Source organism: Bacillus rossius, chromosome 1 (genome assembly GCF_032445375.1).
Source record: "Bacillus rossius redtenbacheri isolate Brsri chromosome 1, Brsri_v3, whole genome shotgun sequence".
Classification (NCBI taxonomy): Eukaryota; Metazoa; Arthropoda; class Insecta; order Phasmatodea; family Bacillidae; genus Bacillus; species Bacillus rossius.
Window position 1 is genome coordinate 284481908 of NC_086330.1, and position 22998 is coordinate 284504905.

Sequence of the window (22998 nt, forward strand, 5' to 3'; positions counted from 1 at the left end):
TATTTTTTAGATATCTCTTCTTGATAAAGAGCAACAGACTATCGCAAAAATTTTTCTTGTTCTGAAAATATTTTTTATTTTGGTTTTAGGTTAGCATGTAGCTAGTTACTGGCCAGCACATCAGGATAGTTCACAATTCAGGGAGTCCAGCATCATTGAATTTTGAATCTCCAGAAAATCAGGAAAATATTTAAATGTCAGGTCAGGGAATTTAAATTAAATGGTCATGGCAAAGGTATTGTAAGATTTCTGAACAGTTGGTAACATGGCTTCAGAACCAGACAGAAAAAAATATTCATGTACCAAAGTACCATAGCACCTTCTTTAAAAATCATTTAGTTACCTGGCAAGCCATCTGTGGAATGACATACCAGACTCTTTTCGGCAGAGCACATCCATCACTGTTTTCAAAACACGTTATAGCGCACTGCTTCACAAGAAACAACTGGAATCTTGCCACATTAACAGAAGTTGCGCACTGGAAGTTTGACCCTATCCAGTCAATATTACCAAAGACAAGTCGTAAGATGCGGTAGAATGTATAGAAATAAACTCTTAAGTAATTATGTTTTTTTTACTAATGTGAAATGATTTCTTTTATTTATGGAAGGGCTTGCATTACTTTTTATTATGTTATTTATTAAGTTTCTTTAATGGTTTTCTATAGTGTGGTTTAATATGAATTGTTAACCTGAAATTTAATTTTTTTAATGTGTAAGAAACACAAAAAAATTGTAAACCGGCCTAGTGCTGAATTTTGTTCTTGTATAAATTCATAAAATAACTAAAGGCTCACACTGTATTTTGGGCTCAGTCTTCATTATGATCCAATGCTGGTGTTGCTGGTCTTTTTGGACCGCATTGTATTTTTATTACATGAGGCTTTATTTTGCCTGTGATGGTGCCTCAGAGCATGATGTAAAAAACAACACTGTACGTAGTTTCCAGGTATGTTGCTACAGTGGAAACAGTTTTGTAAAGACACTGAAGAATCTGTATGTGCATTCTGACTATGGTAGTGTTAGGAAGAACACAAAAATTATTGTTTGTTTTCTATGAAAATATTGCAGGTTTTTGGTAATATATTATGAAACATTTGAAATTCCTTAAGTTCCTGCAGACATGGAAGTCAAGAAAACAGGAAAAAATTTAAGAATCATAATGGTTTTGTATTTGTTTAAGGCCGGGAAATTGCAGGTAAATTGACCTAGTCAATCCCATTAATCAGTGCGCACTTTTTCGACAGATTCTTATGACGCATTGGTACACGCTAATTCCACACAAATTATCCAATTTAATAAAATAAATTACTTTCCTTCCCAAAGAACGATACTAGTCAACTATTTACCCTTTTTTTTTCTCCGAAATTATGGAATAATAGTATTTAGCTCTCAAAATAAAAACATTTATATAATCAGATTTTATATCTTGATTACCAATCTATATTACAATTTTTCATACTAGCCTTTAGTTGGTTAAAAATGTATTGCCATAAATGTTCTGTATTATGGAGGTTGATAAGACAAATCAGTATCAATATATCTTCCGTGTATCACAACTGTATTGAGATGGGGATGATATCCAGGCTGTCGACAGATCGGGAAAACAGGGAGAAGTCAGGGAATTATCTTTTCTGAAAAATTCAGAAAAAACATAGCTTATCTATTGACTTTAAGTCAGGGAAAACTTCTTTACACTATACATTTTGAAATAAGTTTCCAAAACTTAGGAGAGTCATCACTTGTTTGCCAAAGTTTTTGTTTGTTAGACGTAAAATTAGCTTGTCAACAAGTGAAGAACAATAGCATGTCTTTAATGATTGAATTGCATGTAACTCATGAAATCAGTTGTCATGTTAGGTAAAATATGCTAACTGTTTACAAGCAATGTACATTAAGCCCATTATTGTTTGCCATTAGCATCTTTTGCATTTTATAGTTGTATATTTTTCAATAAGTCAAGGAAAATTGCAAATTTTTATCCGGAAAACATACAGAATATTAGGAGAATTTTAGATAGCTGATTCTGTAGACATCCTGTAGATCACACTTCCTTGTATTTAGCATGTTTATATTTATTTCCAGATACCGATCACAGTGGGTGTGTTTTTGAACTTCTACTATGACATCCAGTTCAACATGCTGGGCACTCTGTACGCCACTTTGGGCGTTGTCGTCACGTCGCTGTATCAAGTGGTAGGTGCTGTGCAGAGAGAAATCTAGACAATGTTATTTGTAATGAATTATGGCAGGGTTGACCAAAATGCACAACCACACAGAACAGGGACACTGGGGAAGAAATCACCCTTGACTAGAGTAAGGGACATCCCAACATTTGGCTGTAGTGATTTTTTAAATTTTGGAAAACCATGGGAAACCGAAATCAAAATGGCCTGTCAGGGATTCTAACTTTGGTACTATGTCCAGTGTTACCACAGCAGCAACTGTTTTTCAGGTGTCATGATATTTCCAGTTCTAAGGTACCATAGTCAGCTAATTACAACAGCTAACTCTTACTCTCCCAAACAGTTTAAGTTTTTTCCCAAAAATTTTTTTAATTACTGCAGTGCAATGTACGCACATCAACTCACTTTGGTAATAAAAAACTCTGCAATGTCGGAATTTGTGTACGTAGTAGCACTACAGTAAGATGTACATATCTCCATAAATCAATCTAAATGAATATGGTAATATTTCCTGATTTAGATTAGCAGTTTAGCAAGAACTAGATAATAACATATAATGATGAATCTTTTAATTACTCTGTTAGAATTCTATGGAATATAACAATGTAATGTTAATACACCTATCCCTCACTTAGTATGACTAATTCGTTCCTAAAAATGTTCGTGTTATTCAAAATTGCGTATTCTGAAGCATTAGTTTCCATAAATAGCAATTGTGTAGGAAAATATACTTCACGTAATATAAATGCATTGAATAACATTTAACTATAAATATGTCATGCCATTTATCTTTATATGCCTCCCATCGCACTTTGTATGACAAATACGACACCGCATAATGGGAGATACGTGGTTATGTACAGCGTGGTCTTCATGACAATCTAATCTGCGCACCGTAATACTTCTAGTTTAGTCTCAAATACTTAAACATGATGCATTATGAATGATCCAGCACGCACAGTTACCGGCAGCTGAATGGGCTAACGTTGCTTTTGTTTGAGTGAATTCCCTGCCACTGGCTAGTTCACGGTCCAGTTTGTGGCCACGCTACAACGGTATGTCACAGCGACATACGTGCGGACGTAAAAACATTTGGTCCTTTACACTCCATAGCCGCAATTTAACTTGCCATAGCTGATGTTTGTACAACAGCCGATAGCGTGGACAGACCTGCGCGCACATCTCTTCCCCCCTTGTATAGCTAACTGTATCCCACGCCACATCTGTTGTTTACAGAAGTTGAAACAGACTTTGTGGCGTCGTACTCACCTTTTTTTTTTCCTGCTGAGATTTCGTGCTAACTAAAATTTACAGACGTGCTATTCAAGACTGGGGCAGTAAAATTCACATCGTGCTAAATGAATCCATGCAATCTGAAGACGTGCTAAGTGAGGGATAGGTGTAGCTTACAACCCTTGTATTTACCAAGATTATTTGTCAGTAACACTATAAGATATTCAGAATTATTATCAATCCTAATAAAATTAATTACATATACCCTTTAAACAATAACATTCATAAAATGTACCCAACACACTATTAACTAAGAACAATGACTGGTAAATACATAAATGGTTCAGGAGACACATGCACATGCCAACAATATCTAAGAAAATTCAAGTCTGTCGTGCTATCGTACTTAATCAAACTTTTGTTTCATATAAATTTTTTTTTGTGTACAGTATAAAGATATAAATACGTTGCTTAGGATCAGAGATGTACAAAATACTTTTAAAAAGGTATTTAAATACAAAATGCAAATACTTTTCTAATTTACTATTTCAAATGCAAAATACAAAATACTTTATTCAAATAAAATACTTTCAGATAAAATTACTAATGTTCTTTATTTATTAAAGATTTTAACATTACAAGCTTTTCAAAAAGAGCATCAGACATGTTGCATCTGTGTGGACGCATTATCATACCACCATATGAAAATAATCGTTCCACTGGTGCCGAACTAGGGAGGCAGGTGTTGTATTTTAAAAACACTTTTTTTACTGTTGGGTATGTGTTGAGAATTTTCAGACTTGTGTCTTCTTCTCTTAAATATTGGAGGGTCTCCAAATCAATGCTGTTGCCATCAGTTGAGGTTGCTGAGGAGTCTGAATCGTTGAACATATAGTAAGACTCGCTGTTTTCCTTCTTTTTCCCTGTTGATGTTTGTGGGTGTGCACTTTTTAAATCTTCTTAATGAATTTAAATAAACAAAAGAAATAAGCCATTTCAAATAACAAAATGTCGGCTAATTAACCTAGGTATTTAAACAAAACAACTAACATTAATTAATTAATGTTAGTTACTGTTGGCACACCAAACACAAATAGGTTAGGTAATATGTTTATATTACTGTCCTTACTGATTGAGAAATATTTAGAAACTGTAGAAACCTTTATCTTTAACCTCAGAATTCGTATGATTTTTTTGAGTTAATGTTTAAGTACTTACATTTTGTATTCTATTCACAGCACCATTGATATTGACCAAGTAATCACTGATTAATATAACAGTAGAACACCAAATCCAACTCTATATTTTTGATAACAAACACTCTTAACGGCGTAAAATAAAAAAAGTAATTGAAACAAAATCGAAGTCAATCTTATTAAAAAGCAAAGTGTAGCGTCATGTTTCATAGATAATAACGTTCATATTGTTTTAACTGTCATTTTGCACATAGACTTTCAAAGTTGCAGCGTCTCTAGTGGCCATTTGCCGAATCGTTGACCCATTCACTTGAAAATTTGAAAGTTTGAAACTTAGCAGTAAAAACGTATTTTATATTTGACAAATATAAACTACATTTCGAAAAGTATTTCAAATAAAATATAAAATACTTTTTAAAAAAAGGTATTTAAGTACAAAATATAAAATACATATTTTGTGTTTTGTATTTGCATTTTAAATACAAGTATTTCAAATAAGTCACAACTTTGCTTAGGATGTATGTAGATCAAGTATAATATAAAGCATGCATACAGTACTGCCAACTGCCCAACACACCCATCAAATTACATGAAGAGAATAGGAAAGGTTGCATTGTGCATGAATGACGAGAATATAAAAACAATAATAGAATCTGAACAACAGAATTTTTGGGGTTTGTTGTGCCGGCTAGATATTTTCATTACAGAGACCTGAATGTACAGAACTAGTCACTTCATGTTATAGTTATTATATATATATATATATATATATATATATATATATATATATATATATATATATATATATATACACACATGTATGTCTGTGTGTGTGCATGCGTGCATGCATGCATGTATGTATGCATGTATGTATGTATGTATGTATGTAATGTATGTATAAACCACCGTGTAAGCAAATCATTCAGTACTTACCAGAGATGTGTAACAGCTAACCTCAATAATTAGCCAATGGGTTCTCATGTTGCAAATGCACTTATAATACGATACTTGGACACCAAACTTAACGTAACATTTTTTAAAAAACATTTAAAGTATGTGTTACAGTTTAACTTTTTCGTAAACAAAAAAAAAATGCACACATTAGAAGTTATACTTCTATGACATTACTAAAATATTAATCTGAAACTTTTTAAAACATATATTATAACACTAAGTATACGTTTGTATATTTGTTTTTACTTGAACGACCGATATGTGTGTGTAAATACTTCCTACAAACAAATCTTAACTTTATTGAGCTGATTCAGCAAGATTTAATAGTAAAAATTTCATCATGAAATTATTTTATTTTTATGACGTCAAATATATGTAGGCTAACAATTTGTCGTGTGTCTTCAGAATGTTCCTACCTCTACATTTCAATGTTAACTAAGGGTTCTCAAAATTGTAATGCTAGGATTATATATATTTTTTTCTTTCCCTCTCCCCATCAGTCAGTCGCAGTGTGGCGCTCGCAGTAGAAGGTTGTGTATGTTTTTCTGTGAAATTTTTAACTATACTGTGAAGGGGTATTGTATGCCCCCTAGTGTTGACATTTGTTTGGTGTGTGAGAAGCCTTTTTTTATGGAAGACAAGGGTTTTTAAAATGTGCGGGCTGTGGCACGCGTCTCCATACAAAGTGCGCGACCTGACTTGGTGTAGAAAAGGTTGAGTCCTATACACTTCTAACAAAAAAGTGACATTTTCAATTTTTCTTCTCTGAAATGTGACAAAAAAATCCTTTGGGAAATTCAACTCGAAGACCTCTCAGGATAATACATCTTGACAAGTTAATCTTTTCATCATGGAGCCATCAACATATGGCGCATCATCACCAAAAGAAAAAAGACACAGCAGTCACCTAACAGGTTAGATAAGGGCATTTAATGTATTGTGTGAAAAAATTGACTTCTTAATGAACCAAGTCAAAGACCTTAAAAAAGAAAAAACAGTATTGCTGGCAATGTTTGGAAGTGTGTTATCTGTAGGGCGTGAGGCGCACAACTATGACCATTTGTTCTCATAATGGGTGCTCAATTACTGTCAAAAATAAAACGTAAAGTCAGATTGCAGGGAACAAGGATTCGTCTGGCAATAACAAGAAAAGTATTTTTTACCAAAAATAATGGTAACCAGAAAGTGGCAAATGACATCATTAGAGTGCCAAATGAAAATGCTACGAGGCAGCCTTCCTCTGCAGACAAAGCACCTGTTCAGCACATTGCGTCACAGTCAACTGCTGACTCTGATGGCTTCGTTGAAGTGCGCAGTCACGTGAAGAAACTACCTGGGGAATCTGGGTCAGTGACTTCCAAGTGGGGTGTCGCCAAACAAGTTCAACTCGGCGTCCAAAACAATGTGCAGCTTAAGACAATATTCAACAATATTCAAACCTATCAGGTCCTGCACAAAATCAATATTCATTTCCTGTTTTGCACCAGATTTCCAAGAAAATATTATTGTGTCCTATATCAACATGGACCTTAAAGTGAGAAGTTTAAAGGTGGTCAAACTGAAACTCCATTATGATAGTTACTGTTTGTTTTATATGGCAGTTGCTGAATCTGATTATGATCGTATTTTCAACATAGTCTTTTGACCTTAATAGCTCCTTGCTATATACATCTCCAAAACGAACAATTGTTTACATCAAGTAACAACCCTAACAAGCAGGGTGACAACGTGGCTTCCCTCAGTTCTTATCAAAGTGTCAAGCCCGAGCCATCTGGAAGACAAAATACTTCTGAAGCATCTTCTCGAGGGTCAATTAGCAAGGTGGCTGAAGGTGCCGGGAATTCAGTCTAAGTAATAGATAAGCAGAAAAGTGATACCTGGCATTTATATTATCAAAATTTTAGAGGGTTAAGGACTAAATCCAGTGAATTTTATGAAAATGTTTTACCTCCTAAATTCTCCATTATTAGTTTAACAGAAACTTGGTTAAACAAATATTCAATAAACATGGAAACAAGGGGTAGGAGCCACTACAGGGACAGTCACAGATCCAGAGAGAGCAGCCCTGAGTCAAACCATAATGTAGGTGTAGCTTCACCTGATTCAGCTTCACATTCACGCTAACAGAGGCTGTGATACACGCACAGTCTGATGCAGATACTGTGCGATACTGCAGCACCTGGAACAGCTGGCTCCAGTATGATACGGCAGGTCAAAATAATTTGACTGATTTAAAAACACTAATTCAAACTCTCATGGCTAGTATGCAAGTTAGCCTTCATCAAATAGCTAGCATACAACAAATGTAGGCTAACACCAATACTTACCACTTGACATGGTACTACTTTTACATTGCTACAATCCTAACTGCAAAAAAGACCCAAACATCATGGTTTTATGTTAAACTTTGTTAAAAGTCAGAAAAGAATAAGATACTTGGCTGTATCTTGCAAAATCATGGAGGAAACCCAACAATAGATCATTTTTAAGGCATTATTGCAAAAAAAAAAAAAAGTTGCCATGAGTCTTGGTTCTATTTTGCAAACATTTATGGAAGTAGAAATATTTTAATTGTCATGAGGTATAAAATTTATGAACTTTTGACAAGTCTAGTGTCTGCCTTATCGATAGTTATACAAATTGTGCTGATTTTAGTAATTAGGATACAAGCTCTAACGGTTCTTCTCCTTATATGTATTATTTAAGGTATCTTTCGTGTTAATGTTTTAATTGATTTCAGTATTTTTTTTGTTCTGAAATAAATTTGTTTAATTTTGGTAATATATCCTAGTGTGTCTTAAGTAAGTAATATAATAAGTGGACACAGTTATGCAAAGAAGAACCAACCATAAATTTTGTATAAAGGGAGTTTTTTTATTTTGGAGTAATCAGCTCAGCTGGCTTTATATTTTGCAAAATAGAACCAAGACACATGGCAATATACTCTTCTACAATAATGCCTTAAAAATTATGTATTGTTGGGTTTTCCTCCATGTTCAATTTTGCAAGATACAGCCAAGTATCTTGTTTCTTTTTATGATTTTTTTTTTAACAAAGTTTAACATAAAACCATGATGTTTGGTTCTTTTTTGCAGTTAGGTGTTGCAGTTGAAAGTAGAACCATGTCATGTGGATTTTCATATAAAAATATTTACACAAAAATTTAAAAAAATACCAATTCTTATTGTAAACAAAATTCTTTCTTTACCTCATACAGTGTTTATGAAAATAACAGTTAACTTTGCACTAGAATATCTCAGTTTCAATATGGCGTGGCATGGTTCCTTATTACATAACTATGTTCATGTATGTTCTGTGTGAACAGCGTGAGTGTGGTTTTTTGTACAATATTTCAGACAAGTCTTTAAGTTTCTCTGTTTCCATAATAAACAAATGTAATACCATGATTTTGTTACTGCACATTTAAATCATTAAGAATCACGAAAAATACATAGTACTTGGCAGCACTGTGTACGCAACATACAAAATGTTAGCACGCACGCATGAATTTACATAGGACTTAGCTGAAAAGAAATTCAGTATGAAATATTCTTAAAAAATGTAACTAATAAACAAAAACTTACCAGTAAGTTTTCAGTTGAAGTGAGGGGGTTTGTTGTTGACACTACTAAGACAGTGAGTCTCCTGAGTAGACAAATATAGTGACGATGCGGAAAATGGTTTTTTGGTCCGGAGGCTGGTTCATACCTCGGTTCTCGCCACAGAGACTCGGCCATGGCATGACTGGGACCCACTAGGAAAGAGGATTCCACGGTCGCTCGCCAGTGCCTTCCGCAGTATGGAGGCGAAGTGACAACTCAACATCTGGCACTGGATTGAAAAAATTTCCAACCTTGGCAGGGAATCGAACTCAGTACTCACGACATGCCAGCTTGATCCTCAAACCACGGACTTAATTAAAATAGTAAATAATGTTTGAGAGGGCAAGAAATATGCTGTGTTTATAAACTATGTCAAAAAAAGGAGATGCAAGAAGTGCAATATTTGCAATATGCAGACAGTTAAATACATAACTACATTTTTGAGAATACCCATGTATAAATTTCTCAAGATACAAATACCTAATACAAGCATTGCCAAACTTTCAACTTCTGGTTTTTTGGCTTGTATTTCTGCCGTCTATATTGAAAGTTGAGTAGTTTATCCTGAAAACATTGAAAAATGAGCAGGGCCAAAAATTTATAGGCTGGGGGTAGGCAGCAAAACTGCATTGATCATTCCCTGGGCCCCCACGGGATTTATGACCAAGAAAATGGGGACATGGCTTTTATAAATGACAGTAGTTTTCTTGCATTTTACATCGTTGCGCTCGTCATGTTTTGTGAAGTTCATAAATCCAGTATATGCCATTCTGACCCTTGATGCCTGTGTCACGCGTGTGCTGCCGGCAGTGGGTCAGCCAGAAGCAGCATGAGCTGCAGATGGACTCGATGCAGCTGCTGTACTACCAGGCACCTCTCTCCGCTGCCATCTTGCTAGTGCTGGTGCCCTTCCTGGAGCCCATCGAGTTCACCCTCACCCACGCCTGGACCACCGAGAACATCGTGAGTATCGTCTTGGCAAGGCCCACAAGATCTTTTTTTAAATTGAAGAATGAAAATTATTTAATGTTAATAAATATCTGTAACATTTCTCTTTGTCTAAACTTATTTAAGGTGATGGTTTCCATAGCAGTCTATAGGTAAAATTTGTTAGAATCAGCCCATTAGGTGATTTTTGAAACAGTTCAAGCTTTCGTAGAAAGATGGGCTTGTCCGGATGTCGTGCTCCTCAATGGAGAATTTGAGTTCCAGTTGTTGTGGGAATAGCACTGTAACTAACTTCAGCAACTCGGGGCATGTAGGCGATGGCATTGGTTGGCTCTTTGGCCTCTTCATCACCACCTTATATGGTCTACCCCATGGGTCTCCCTCCACCTCGTCAACGAGTTCTTCCCAGCAATTCCTCTTGCTGCACTTGATGGCTTTGTTGAGTTTCCGTCGCGCTTCCTTGTACTTGGACTCGCGCTCATCAGAGTCCGGTTTCTTCATACCACACTGTGACACTCTCCTTATTCTAATGCACTCCTTGCGAAGAGTGGCGATAGTGTTTCCACAGTGCACTGATGGGAGCTTGTTTGTACTATGCTTTCAGGGCATAGTCACATCACAGACTTCGGCGACCCTCCTGATGACTTCCTACCATTTCAAGACCTGACCAATCTGACATTGCGTGAACAGCATTTTTTCATACCTCTGTGAAAAAAACACACACACACACAAACACACACATACACACACATACACACACATACACACACACACACGCGCGCGCGCGTGCTACAAATTTGCAAAGTTTTCAATTCATTATTAATGAAGTAATCAAAGTTCTGTTTAACTTAATTGGAGACATTAAAATCTAAATGATTTGTATGAATTTTATAATCCTAGATATCTCATTTCATGTTGGTGCAGCAATTTCTGGATGGGAGTTGACAATAGGGTAAGCCCATTAGTGTTTTCACTCAGTATCATCTGATAATACAGGTTGCTTCTGAGTTGCACCTTACCTTGACAACAAATATAAAAATGCAATTAACATTTATCAATATCATAACTGTTTCACATAGACTTCTAATTTTTTCATAATATTTCAACTTAAAAATTTTGGCCCATGATGTACAGCCATTCAGAATAAAGGGCCGTAACACTAGATTTATACTGCTTGCTTGCCACAAACAACACAATAACAATTTACTAGCTAGTATGATACTTTGAAGGATTACAATAAATGCTCTGTTTATTTTACTTATTACTGCCTTATTCCAGGAATAAAATTGGTCTGAAAACCAGTTCATCAACCAGCTGAAGTCAGCAGTCATTAACAAGGGGCTCACAGCAAAATTAACTCCACCCGTAGCATAGGTGTATAATGGTGTGGTTACTCGCCTGATGGGTTGCAGTCCTTGCACTGCTGCATAGGATGACGTCACTAGTGAAGTCCGGACCCACCAGGTTCCGCAACTCGTGGCTCTCTGAGCGCCGTCATGTGATGGTGGCTGATCCACTCGTCTTGCACGCCCTCCCGCGAGTCCCACTCGCTTCCACCCCAGTAATCTCAGAACATCAACAGTGAGTTCCACTCACTTTCAGTGCAGTAGTCTCGGACCAGTTCCAGCAGTTCCACTCTTTGCTGCTCCAGTCATCTTGAGACGCCAACAGTGAGTCCCCCTCTGTATCGATCCACTCGTCTCGGGCCACTGGCAGCGATTCCCACTTGCTTGCAATGCAGAGGTTTCCCAGCGGACCCCCGCAGCGACGCCTTATACCCTGTACACAATGTAGTTACATACCTCAACATCGTTATAGCTCGCAGGCCACGAGCAGCACACCCTCTTGGACTCGCTGGTGTTCCCAGAGTATCGGAACAGCCATTCATACTCTGCCTGCGGACTGCTCGATGCTTGGTCAATGGTGCTAGAATGTTCTTTCGTAATTTGGTTAGAGGACAGAGTCACTGACCTAGACACCGGCATGGCCTCGCCATGCCTGACCTGGGGCAGTGAATGTAGTCAGAATTCTACTTTTGGTCAGGGGAAAATGGTAACGAATCACACCTTTACACGAGCGTTACACAAGTCCCTCACTTAGCACGAATTATGCATTTCTAAAAAAGTATGTGTTGTTTGAAATTGCATATTCTGAAGCATTAGTCTCAATAAATAGCAAGACTAATTTACTTAATTTGTTCAAAATGTGTAGGGAAATATTCTTTACGTAATATAAATGTGTAGAATAACACTCAGCGATAAATATGTCACACCATTTATCTTTATAAGCCTACCATCGATTACTTTATGTGACAAATAAGACACCACGTAACGGGAGACAGGTGGTTATGTACTTATCGTCAGTCAGTTGGTTGGCTTGCCCGTCTGGGCATGGCCTTCAACTCGTGTTGTGTACCTTTCCACAAACTTTCCAAACCATCCTTTACTGGCAGTGAAACCGATATTACTGTTTTTTTAAAATAAAGTTCTTATTCGCATATCACCATATGGTTCACATCAATCCTGTTATGCCCATGATTTTTTTTCATTGCACCGTTCATTTAACAACATTTTCCATGTGAATCATCTGTTCATTTCTATTCCGTTATCTAGTGTCAAATATATTCCCGCTAGTACAACCAATAGCATCAGACTAACATAAACGGTTGATGGAGTCCTTATTTAGTATAGTTTACTTGCTTAAAACTAAAGTGCAACTAACATAAGTGTGGCGTTCATGACATTCTGCACGCCGTAATACTTCTAGTTTTGTCTCAGATACTTGAACATGATGGATTTCCCTCTCACTTGGAAGTCATGATTCTAATATGATTCCAACTGCAGGTGTTACCAGCAGATGAATGGACAGATGTTGCCTTTTGTTTGTGCGTGCGAGTTCACTGCCACTGGCTAGACTGAAGTTAATTACGGCCCGGTCTATGTTCAGGTGACAATGGAATGGCCCGGCGGCATATGCACGGACGTAAAATTAATTGGTCCTTTACACCCATAGCCGCAACTGAACTTGCCGTAGCTAATGTTTGTACATCAGCTGATAGTGTTGTCAGACCTGCGCGCACACCTCTTTCCCCTTCATATAGTGAACTGTATGCCATGATACATCTTTTGTTTACCGAGTTGAAGCAGACTTTGTGGTGTTGACATGCTATTCAAGATTGGGGCAGTAAAATTAACATCGCGCTAAATGAATTTGTGCAATTTGAAGTGCTAAGTGAGGGATTGGTGTACTGTTACAGACACTGATATCACATGGACAAGTGCTCGAATCTGAACGCTAATGGAGTCAGCCAATCATAATTGTGCTTATTTAATACAGAAATGGTGGATGTATGCGTCACAACAAATATTAGAAATGGTGGATGTATCCGTCACAACAAATATTAAAAATGGTGACTGACTCATGGGAGATTAAAGATGTTTAAAAAAGGGGGTAATGTGAATGTCGTATGTAAAGTAATTTTATCTGTATTAAACAATTGATAAGTCTATAGCATTTTAATATACGCAGAGTATTAATGTGATTTAATTTTACAGCTGTTTCAAAACTTAAGAAATTTACAAACATCATAAATTACAATTTTTATCCAACACTGTGATGCATTAATTTAATTTTAAAATAAGATAAAAACTGAAAAGTTTGAACTATCTCAGTCCAGTGATAAAATTTTATTGTGTGACAGGATTTAAAACATTGTGTTGTTTCTCTGTACAACAAGCCATGTTTTGTCCAATATTAGCCATCAAACTGTGTTGTCGAATATAATTGGAGACAAAGGCTAAATTTTTGGAGATAAATTGGAGACACATTGGAGACATGCCTTTCTAAATTATTTGGATGACTAAACTAATCAATATTATATTTGAATGAAATCATATGAGAAGGTTCTCTTATTTCTCACCTGTTTTAATAGCAATTAATTATCTCATTCTGTTGGTCAGAAATTTTTAAATGGCAAGATTATTTTCACAAACTTCTCGGGTAGTAATCATAAGTTTTTTTGATTGGGGAAAAAAATTATACTACAATATATTTTGGGAATATTATTTCATGTTATTGAAAAATGTAAGGGTTAAGTTTAGTAATTAGCAAGTATGTTTTTTTTTATAAAAGCCTCTTTATTTTACAGTGCATGGTGATTGGTTCGTGCTGTACAGCCTTCTTCGTCAACTTGTCCATTTACTGGATCATTGGAAACACATCGCCCCTTACGTATCCTTTTTAATCCTACCCTAGCAAACTCATTAGCTGGGTAAATGTATGTTGACATTGGTTCTAAAGAGCTCTGCTTAATTCAAAGTCATATTACATTCCTGGCCATTTTAAATTGGGGTATGTTTTGTTTAATATTTTACAATCAGAGTCAGTAGTTTTTATGAGAATCCATTAATTAATGGGAAAGTTGGTATGTGGTATTAAAGAATTGTGTGGTTTTGTTGGATTAAGTTGCTAGAATTAAAGTGATGTATATGCACATAATTACACATAGTGCCCAGCATCAGGGAAAACCTCAACTGTCATGGAATTTTAAATTTTAATTTTTTTCCTGTCTATTTGCTGATTTTCCCAGAAATTGAAAATAATTTGGCAATTCCATGTTCTCCCAGTTTCCTGATGCTGGACATCCTGTTTATTTCTTGTTGACAGCGAAGTTGTTGAAGACTGACATATACCACACAAGTCAGGGTAATTGGAAGGAGTCAGCCATGGCCTGTAGTAAGGTACCATCCCAGCAGTTGCTGGAGTGATTCAGGGAAACCATGATGAATGGCTGGATGAACCAGGTTGCAAACCCGAGTGCTCCTAAATGCAAGACCAACATTTATCATTGTAGGCAACGGAAAATGAAACGTCCATGTAGCAATAAAAGGGAGGTTGGCCTCGCAAGATGCGACGTGTCTGTAGCATGTTGGCGTTTCAAGGCAGGGACACGGAACGCTTGTGGCTTCCTTAGCGTGCATGGCGCAGATACAACATGGTCGGGCACATGAAGTTCTGCCTGACAGTGTTTGGGGGCATCCTGCTGTTCAACGACCCATTCCATGTGAACCAGGTGATTGGTGTGCTGTTCACGCTGACGGGCGTCACCGCATACGCCCACGTCAAGGTACAGCGCAAGGCCGCCGGCTGAAGTTTGCGCTTGTTGGTGGTGACGGTGATGGCAGATGAGTGCACCCGCTTTGTTTACACTTGCTGCTGCTGAGCCGTTTGGGCGTCTCGACTAGGGGTGTGCAGATCCAAACGTGCACTTCTTTGAATCAACCAACTTTTCTGCATTGTTCAGTAATCAATATTGGCAGAATACTGGCCACCCTTAACCCTACAGTCTTGTGCATTGAAAAATAATTTTGACTATTTATTCTGTGATAATGGTGAGTTTTTGAGACACTTATACAAGCAATTTTTCTTTCCTTGAACAAGTACCTGAATTTTCTTGGTTCTAAGAAACACATTTTTGTCACCTTTTGAACTTAAAATTTTGTGGTGCATCTTACATTTGCCTGAATGGATTTAGAGTCTATGATGCACCTAGTTATTGAGTATCAGAGATGTTAAAATGGATTGCAGCTTGTGATATTTATGACTTGGAGGCAAATCCATCAACATTTGTAACTTGTATAAATAGAACAAGCTCTTTAGTAAGATGGTTATTCAGGATGAAGCACAAGAACAGAGGAGGTTAGTCTACTGCCACTTCACAAGATGTTTATAGGTCGTGAAAAGTAACAAAACTGAAGAATTAGTCATCAAACTACAATTTGGTCAACTTGCATTTTGTTTTATGTTTTGACACATTACGTTAGTTTATTGTGGCATGTTAAATGTATAGAGACTGTCCTTGTGAATATTGTTTATAGAAATGCATTCCTGTGATTAAGTTTGCTTATTATATACATAAATATAAAATGACCCCTGATATAAAATTTTGCAAGGATATTTTATTCAAAGGTCCTGAAAAAATCGTAAAACTGGTCTCTAAGTATTTGTAGACACCTCGTAAAAGAACTAATGCATCATTATTACAAATAAATATTTTGCTCAAAATGAAGTGCATCTTATATTTGTAGGCAATTTTTCATTCAGAGAAACCTTAAGATCAAAAGAAGGATGACTGTTAGAATCATTGCATCATATATTAGTGTTTTTTTTTTCATGTGCTCTGTGTACATGCTGTTTGATAAATAGTTTCATAGGTAGTTATATTCATTAACTAAATCCATAGTTTTGATGTTTTCTGAAGTTTTGGAAGGATCCCGTGCCCCAAATATGATTGCTTCTGCCAATAGTTAAGTTTTTCTGTACAAGCTTGTTTCAAATGTGTAGGATTGGTTACATTGTCTGTACGCAATGCTTGGAAAGTCCTTTCATACCTTCCATTTATGTTTCTGCAACTGTAACTTAATAAAAAAAATTGTAGACGTTCATTTTCCATTGATTTACAACAAAAGTTTTTTATGCAAATGTTAATTTCCAACCAATGGGAAAAACTGAATGCTTGTAATATTTTGTCATACAGTAGTTTTATTTAAGGGAAATGTATTTATGAATATCAGATGTATGTTACACAGTATTTACAATTTTAATTATATTTTGTCTGGTAGCTATTTTTAAAGTAAAATATTGATTTTTTTTATACTAAAATTTTTTGCTTGTCCAACAAAATAAAGTTTGCCCAAGAATAGTGCATATGTGCAAGAACTTTTGTCATCCTTCAATGGAAAGATTCTTTCAAACTTTAATATCTTTTATCTCTGTTTTAGTTTTTTTCTGCAAGCATAAAATTGGCTTTATCTGAGTAAGGGAAGAAAAGCTGCTAGTAGGAATAAAGTTATTGCGTAAAATCATACTCATGGTGTCTATAGGGCGTGTAAGTCACGGAAAATTTCCAGAATAAACTATAATATAGCTGGATGTCATGAAACTAATAATTACCAACAGCCTTTTGGCAACTAGCATTTGGTTTTTTGGGTGCCTCACTTCAGTTTATAGTTGGTCATGCAATATAGATGGTTGGAGACTGTTCATTTAAATCATTTGGAAATATCTCTGTAAAGGTTTTAGGTTTTTAACTCTTAAAATTTGCCTGTTCCTGCAAATAGTACATCTATTTTGTGTTATGATTAGTTATTATTATTTTATATTAAAAGGTCCTGAAAAAGTCCTATAGTTTGTTCATTAGGTATTTGCAGAAACACTGTGTATTCATAAAAAAAAACTGAAATGAAAAGTTGTTAACATCACCACTGCTTAGTTTGAAATTCATGTATGTTTTAGAGATATAGCTTCTGCTATTGTTATGGTTTAAAATCAGCTGTGAATTCTATGTTTTGGCTGGCACATTAGATTGTAAAAGCACTTTTTCAGTTAATGAAAAGATTAAAAAAAAAATTATTTTGGATTAATTTGATTCCACTTTTTCTCAGATCCAAAAAAAAAGTTGATTCTTAAATCCAAATTTAGATCTCAAGAAATTTTAAAGAAACATTTTTATTTTATAAATAAAGATAAAGCATATTTATATAGTTAGGATATAAAAAATCCTTTTTTGTGTCAAAAATGTTTCTCGGAAGTACTAATGATTCCTAAAGCACAGTAACTTGTGTCAAATACAAACATTTCTTTGATATTTTTTCAAGAGTAAAATAATCCAGGCCTCATCAACTGTTAGGATTTTTGAGATTTGTTTACTAAAGATTTGATGGTCTTTGAGGATATGATTGGTTCATCACTTATTCTGAAGATTTGCAGCAAACTTTGGTCATGTGGCAGACTTCTTTGTACATCACAGACTTACTGAATGTAGTTCCTGTACCTCCACGTTAATTCTGCCATTGTTTCTTTGTCTTCCTTTATTTCGCTTCCCACACTTGATGGTAACTTAACTCCAACACCGTAACAGCAATCTTCCAATTGTAAAGGAAGAAAATACAACTGAATGAAATGTGAGCAAAAATCCATGTTACCGCTTGTTCAAGTTTCTGAGTCCTTCTTCGTATGTATTACTATGAACCTTCCTGTTATGTTTTCAAAATTTCCTGTTTTGATGTGTGCGATGAGTCCGCGTTCAGTATGTTGATCCCCAAGTAGCAGCACAGTGGGAGAAGTTATGTGCCAGGGTGACTCTGTAGAGACTGGCCATTGCCTTCTGCTGGATAAGGATTTTGTAGTTAAATGGAGAGGAATGCTGGTTGTGAGAGTCTTTCGGCATGGAAATGTACTTTAAAAAACCCTTTGGACTTACATTGAATCTTGTTTGTATCTGGTAGTCAGAATAACTAAATGTTTTTTACCAGCGTTTACATTTTCCATCATTAATGATGGAGTAGTACTTGTATGAGAGTTCACACGCATCTTATAAGTGGTTCGTATCCCAACAGCATATGTCACATGGGTCTAATAAATATTCTGTAGCTCACAAGCATTTAAGTGCTGTGTAGAATGGTCACATTTTCATTTTTAACTATTTGTGTTTTAAGACTCATTTTGGTGTTTAAAATACTTTGAATATGTTTTGTATTATGGAAAGTGGAATCAGAAATTTTGTTAATGATAAATGTTTTTACCCCCAAGTTCTTTTACAGAAATCAATTAAATACTTTCATAAAGAAATTATGATGTCATTAACATTGATACGTAATGAAGTCATAATGAAACTTATAATCAACAGTCAAGGGACTTTTACGGTGGGTACGACACATACATACAAGGACAATGTGGGCACTGCCTTCTGTTAGGCACCAAGAGCAGGCAGGCACCACCTGAAGGGATTGCACCGCTATAGACGGGCACTACTGCAATTGGCCATCATGCATAAGCAGCCTTTACCACATTCTTGCAGGGACCAAAAAAACACAATTATTAAAACAACAAAAATAAAATAAAAATAGTTATGATGCTTAGGCTAAAAGATCTGTAGTCAGCCTGTAGCCTCTTGTCCCATCCATTCTGACCCTGCCTTGCCAGGGTGTTTGACTTTGCTCAGCCTAGTTCATATTTTCAGGGACCAGCTCTGCGCACGAGGAAATCAAAACCGGTGCAGTTTTAAGAGATAAAAAGTTTCCTGTGAGTAAACTTGGCTCCAAATTTATATTTGCTGCTTCTCTATTATGTTCCAAAGATTCTTTCCTTTCTCATAGTGGAATGCCACTGTTGCTTTGTAAATTGAATTCTTGATATATTTGTACTTTATACTTACATTTTGGCTTTATTATGCTATTGTAGGTGCTGGTATGAAAAATCATCAGTGTGATATTGGGTTGGGAGCAGCATTTAGGAATAGTTTTTTGGACCGAAAGACTTGGGTTGGAATCCCGTTTACACATTCCTGTTTTGTTTTTCCAATATTTCCTGACATCACTCCAGGGAAAATCCTTGAACTGTGTTGAGTATCTGTCTGCAACGACCTTACTGGCGACAACACTGTAGGCCCAACATATAAACAAAGTATTCTTGGCCTGCCAAAACTTATTTCCCTTGCTCATAAATATTTCCTGAGCAGACATAGCCTAGTGCCTAGTGGTTTTCCGTTTGCAAATCCCTGCTGCTTGCTCGCTGCGTGTGTTCAGACTTTTTCCTATCTGTCACTGCACACATGCAGGGATTCAGGCATACTTTCGTAAGCCTTGCTCGCCACAGCTGCTTGTATCACTAAGAGTATTTTCCAGTGAGCAAGATGAGTATTCTATGCGATTTTAAAAGATACTACCTGTCTTTTATGACAGGTTGTTTTATGTGGCAGCACGAAGTCACTTTTGAATGGCGTTTACACAGCCAGCAGTTGCCAGAGGTAGCCATAATAACAGTCTCCACCAACAGTTTTTGATGTATCTGTCACCCTGTACTCTCTTTTTCTACACTGAAGAAATCAAAGCAAGTTATTTAAAACTAATGACTCCCCTCTTGTTTATAAACTGCTGGTCGACAAGATCCAGGCACTGAACTTTCCCGTAGTCTTCTGGCCTGGGAGCTGGCAATAAAACATCTTGCCAACTCTGTCCTCTGTACGCTGTCCATCACTGCGTCAAGTCCTAGGTATTATCTGAGAACAAGAAAGGATAGAACTCTTCTTTTATACAGCTTCTCTACGTGAACATTATTTTCTCATGAAATGCCATGAAAAGCTTAAACCAGAAGTAGAGAGTCTGCATGTATATTTGTTATTGTATCACAAATAACCTTTGAAATTCAGAAAACACGAAATTTCAGCGTTGTCACAGTGAGTCATAAAAAAAAAGTTTTGTGTAAAGTCTGTTTACGGACGATAGTTTAACGTGACAACGTCATAACAAAACATTGATGAAATGATTGCATATTTTTATGAATAAAATTGAATCATTTTTATTGAATTATCACTATTTTGTATGGATACAAAGAAGAAGTGAAATGAAATCTACAATTTAATGGATAAATTTACTTTTATTTGCACTCATTAATCCTATGTTTATTACTTTAACGAAGAGATTATTTTAACTATAACTTTTATACATGTTTGCTATTTAACTTCTTCCAATCTGTGTTATTCTGTTAAGGATAGGACGATGATAGGAAAAGTAGGAAACGAATGGGAGTGTTTCAAGTTTAATGTGCCTCGAAAAAGTCAAATCGATGGTTGTTCCAATTGAGTGGAAGAGAGATAGATGCGGCGCAAGCGTACAATGAGCATAACGGAACACAGCGTAACTGGACAATGTGTGTAACGGGACACTTTTTTGTGCGTGCAGCCGGCGTTCATCGATTTATTAGACGTTGTCACGTCAAAAAAAAAGTCCACTTTGAAACAACAGGTGATAGCTGCATATTTTTGGTCTCACTATATCAGTATATTGCCGGACATGGTTGTTTTAGTCTTGTGAGTGCTACGTGCACCTAGTGACGTCGTAAGAAAGGGAAGAGTTCCGAACCTATTTGTTGGCCACCTCCAAGCTGTGTGGTTGCACACTTCAATCTCTCTCTGAACGACATTAAAGATTTTTGGCAACTGGGTGATGCACATGTATAGTCAGGACACTGCAGCGCAGCCTTGCATTGTCCGAACCACGTCGCGGTTCGGGTGATCGAAGCGACACAGATGGCCACTTGTCGGTGGTTGGTGTCTGCTTCAGGCCCTCTTCATGCCTCTCCTCATGAGGCAAACAGGGTTCCATCCCGGCACTACCAGATATTTCGCAAGCGAGAAATGTGGCAGACATTGCCACGAGTCAGTGCTGTATTCTCATCTTGTCACCCCTCATCATCTCTTGTAATGCCAACATCAATGTGGACGAGAAGTTAGGCCTTAATAAATGCACTCATTTGCTTTGTCAGTACGTCAGTTGTCTCCCCAACATACGTGGGAGCCGGGCATCTTAGGGTGATGTGTTGAGGATACTGCTACCATGTTAACACTTGGTTAACATATTAATACTTTCAGGACGATTCTCTTGCGTGATACAAATGCAGCTTTTTGGTTTGTCAGTCGGCAGTAACCTTCCTTTGTGTTTGCTTGCATCGCATATAATAATCTGAGATTTATTTTGTAATGTGTAAATATAAAAAAAAATTCAAGCTTTATACTCTGATGCATAAATGCAGAAATAAAAATATATGTACTAAAATCTTAAAAGAAAATTAAATTTTTAAGTTTTTTAAAAAAATGAACACATTATACCATGCAAAATTTGCTTGTCTTAAATGTTTTGAAAAAATTTTGTTGCCAGATTTAAAAAGCTTGTTTTCGTATAAGTTACATATACTAAGTGATGTTTTAGACCAGTTTCCTTGCTATGTTTATAAGGAAAATATATAAGTTCAAACAAATTTCAAAACATGTTCACCATTAGGGTTTCATGTACATGACGAAACTTTGCACCGTAGGTTTTTTTTATACCTTTCTTACAGGAAACTAATGAACGTATTCACAATCCGTTTTCTCAAACAAAACAATTGTACTTCAATGAATGCCTGTTTTGAAGACATTTGGCATTTAATACACGTTTATTCAAAGCCTTCAACGTGGCAAAATGGTCTTTCTCCCCGTGCTGTACCATAGGAGTTTTTGAGTGTCAACAAAACTACCCAACAGAGTCACGTTGGAAACTCTCACAGGTGTGTGCTGCATGCCTGATACTGCACACCGCTCAGTGCACAAGTGTCCACTCTGTACTGCCTGCACTGGACTCTGTCATGTGTAGGCCCAGCTAAATTAACAAGAACGACAAAATAACTGTTGTTTTGATCTTGTATATATTTTTAACAATTGTTTGTTTTTCATTACAAAAGTGTATTTAAAATAATATATTAAAAAAAACAATTAAATTTGTTTTTGGTTTCCAATTTTATGCACTTAAAATTGCACTTGGTTTTCAGTTTGATGGAAAAATAACCCGTAGAAAATAAAACCACAGATAAGGCCATAGTCTTCTAACAAAACCATGTCAAAAATGTGTATTGTCACAGCATTTAATATTTTCAGTTTAAAGAAAACTATTGGTGATTTTCAGGCGAGACTTTGGCCAGCTGAGGCATTATTTTGCATGTTTCACAGTCAGACCATCTTGACCTTGAACCCTATAGAACACACTTACAGCTCGGTCTCATGTTGGTTGTTTAATTTGCTTGCTATTATTGTTATTTAGGGGTTATTCCTGTAGATTTATCGCAATGGCTTTCTTGCTTTTTAATTTTTGTAACAAACTGTGTAACATGATATTTACTAAAAGTTATCTAATACCAGGAAGAAGTCACACAAGTGTTGGTGGTTGCGATCACTTGAGAGACATTAAGCTCCAGAAAAACATTTTAAAGTATCTAGTGAAAAATGCAAAAAACTCTAGTACAATATATCTCATTTATCCCGCCCTCCTTGATCTAGATCTCCAGATAA

General features: G+C 36.2%; 1 protein-coding gene across 2 annotated transcripts in view; it reads left to right on the plus strand.

The window, feature by feature from the left end:
- Nucleotides 1–22998, plus strand: part of LOC134527672 (solute carrier family 35 member E3-like) — a 73346-nt gene that overhangs the window by 22827 nt on the left and 27521 nt on the right. The window contains exons 2-6 of one of the 2 annotated variants that reach the window (XM_063360561.1): nt 2085–2195; nt 9981–10133; nt 14266–14348; nt 15105–15243; nt 19138–19199. In XM_063360561.1, the coding sequence (XP_063216631.1) occupies nt 2085–2195; nt 9981–10133; nt 14266–14348; nt 15105–15243; nt 19138–19182 (531 nt within the window). In that variant the 3' untranslated portion in view covers nt 19183–19199. The remainder of the gene's footprint in view (nt 1–2084; nt 2196–9980; nt 10134–14265; nt 14349–15104; nt 15244–19137; nt 19200–22998) is intronic. The other variant, XM_063360562.1, reaches the window with a different exon arrangement.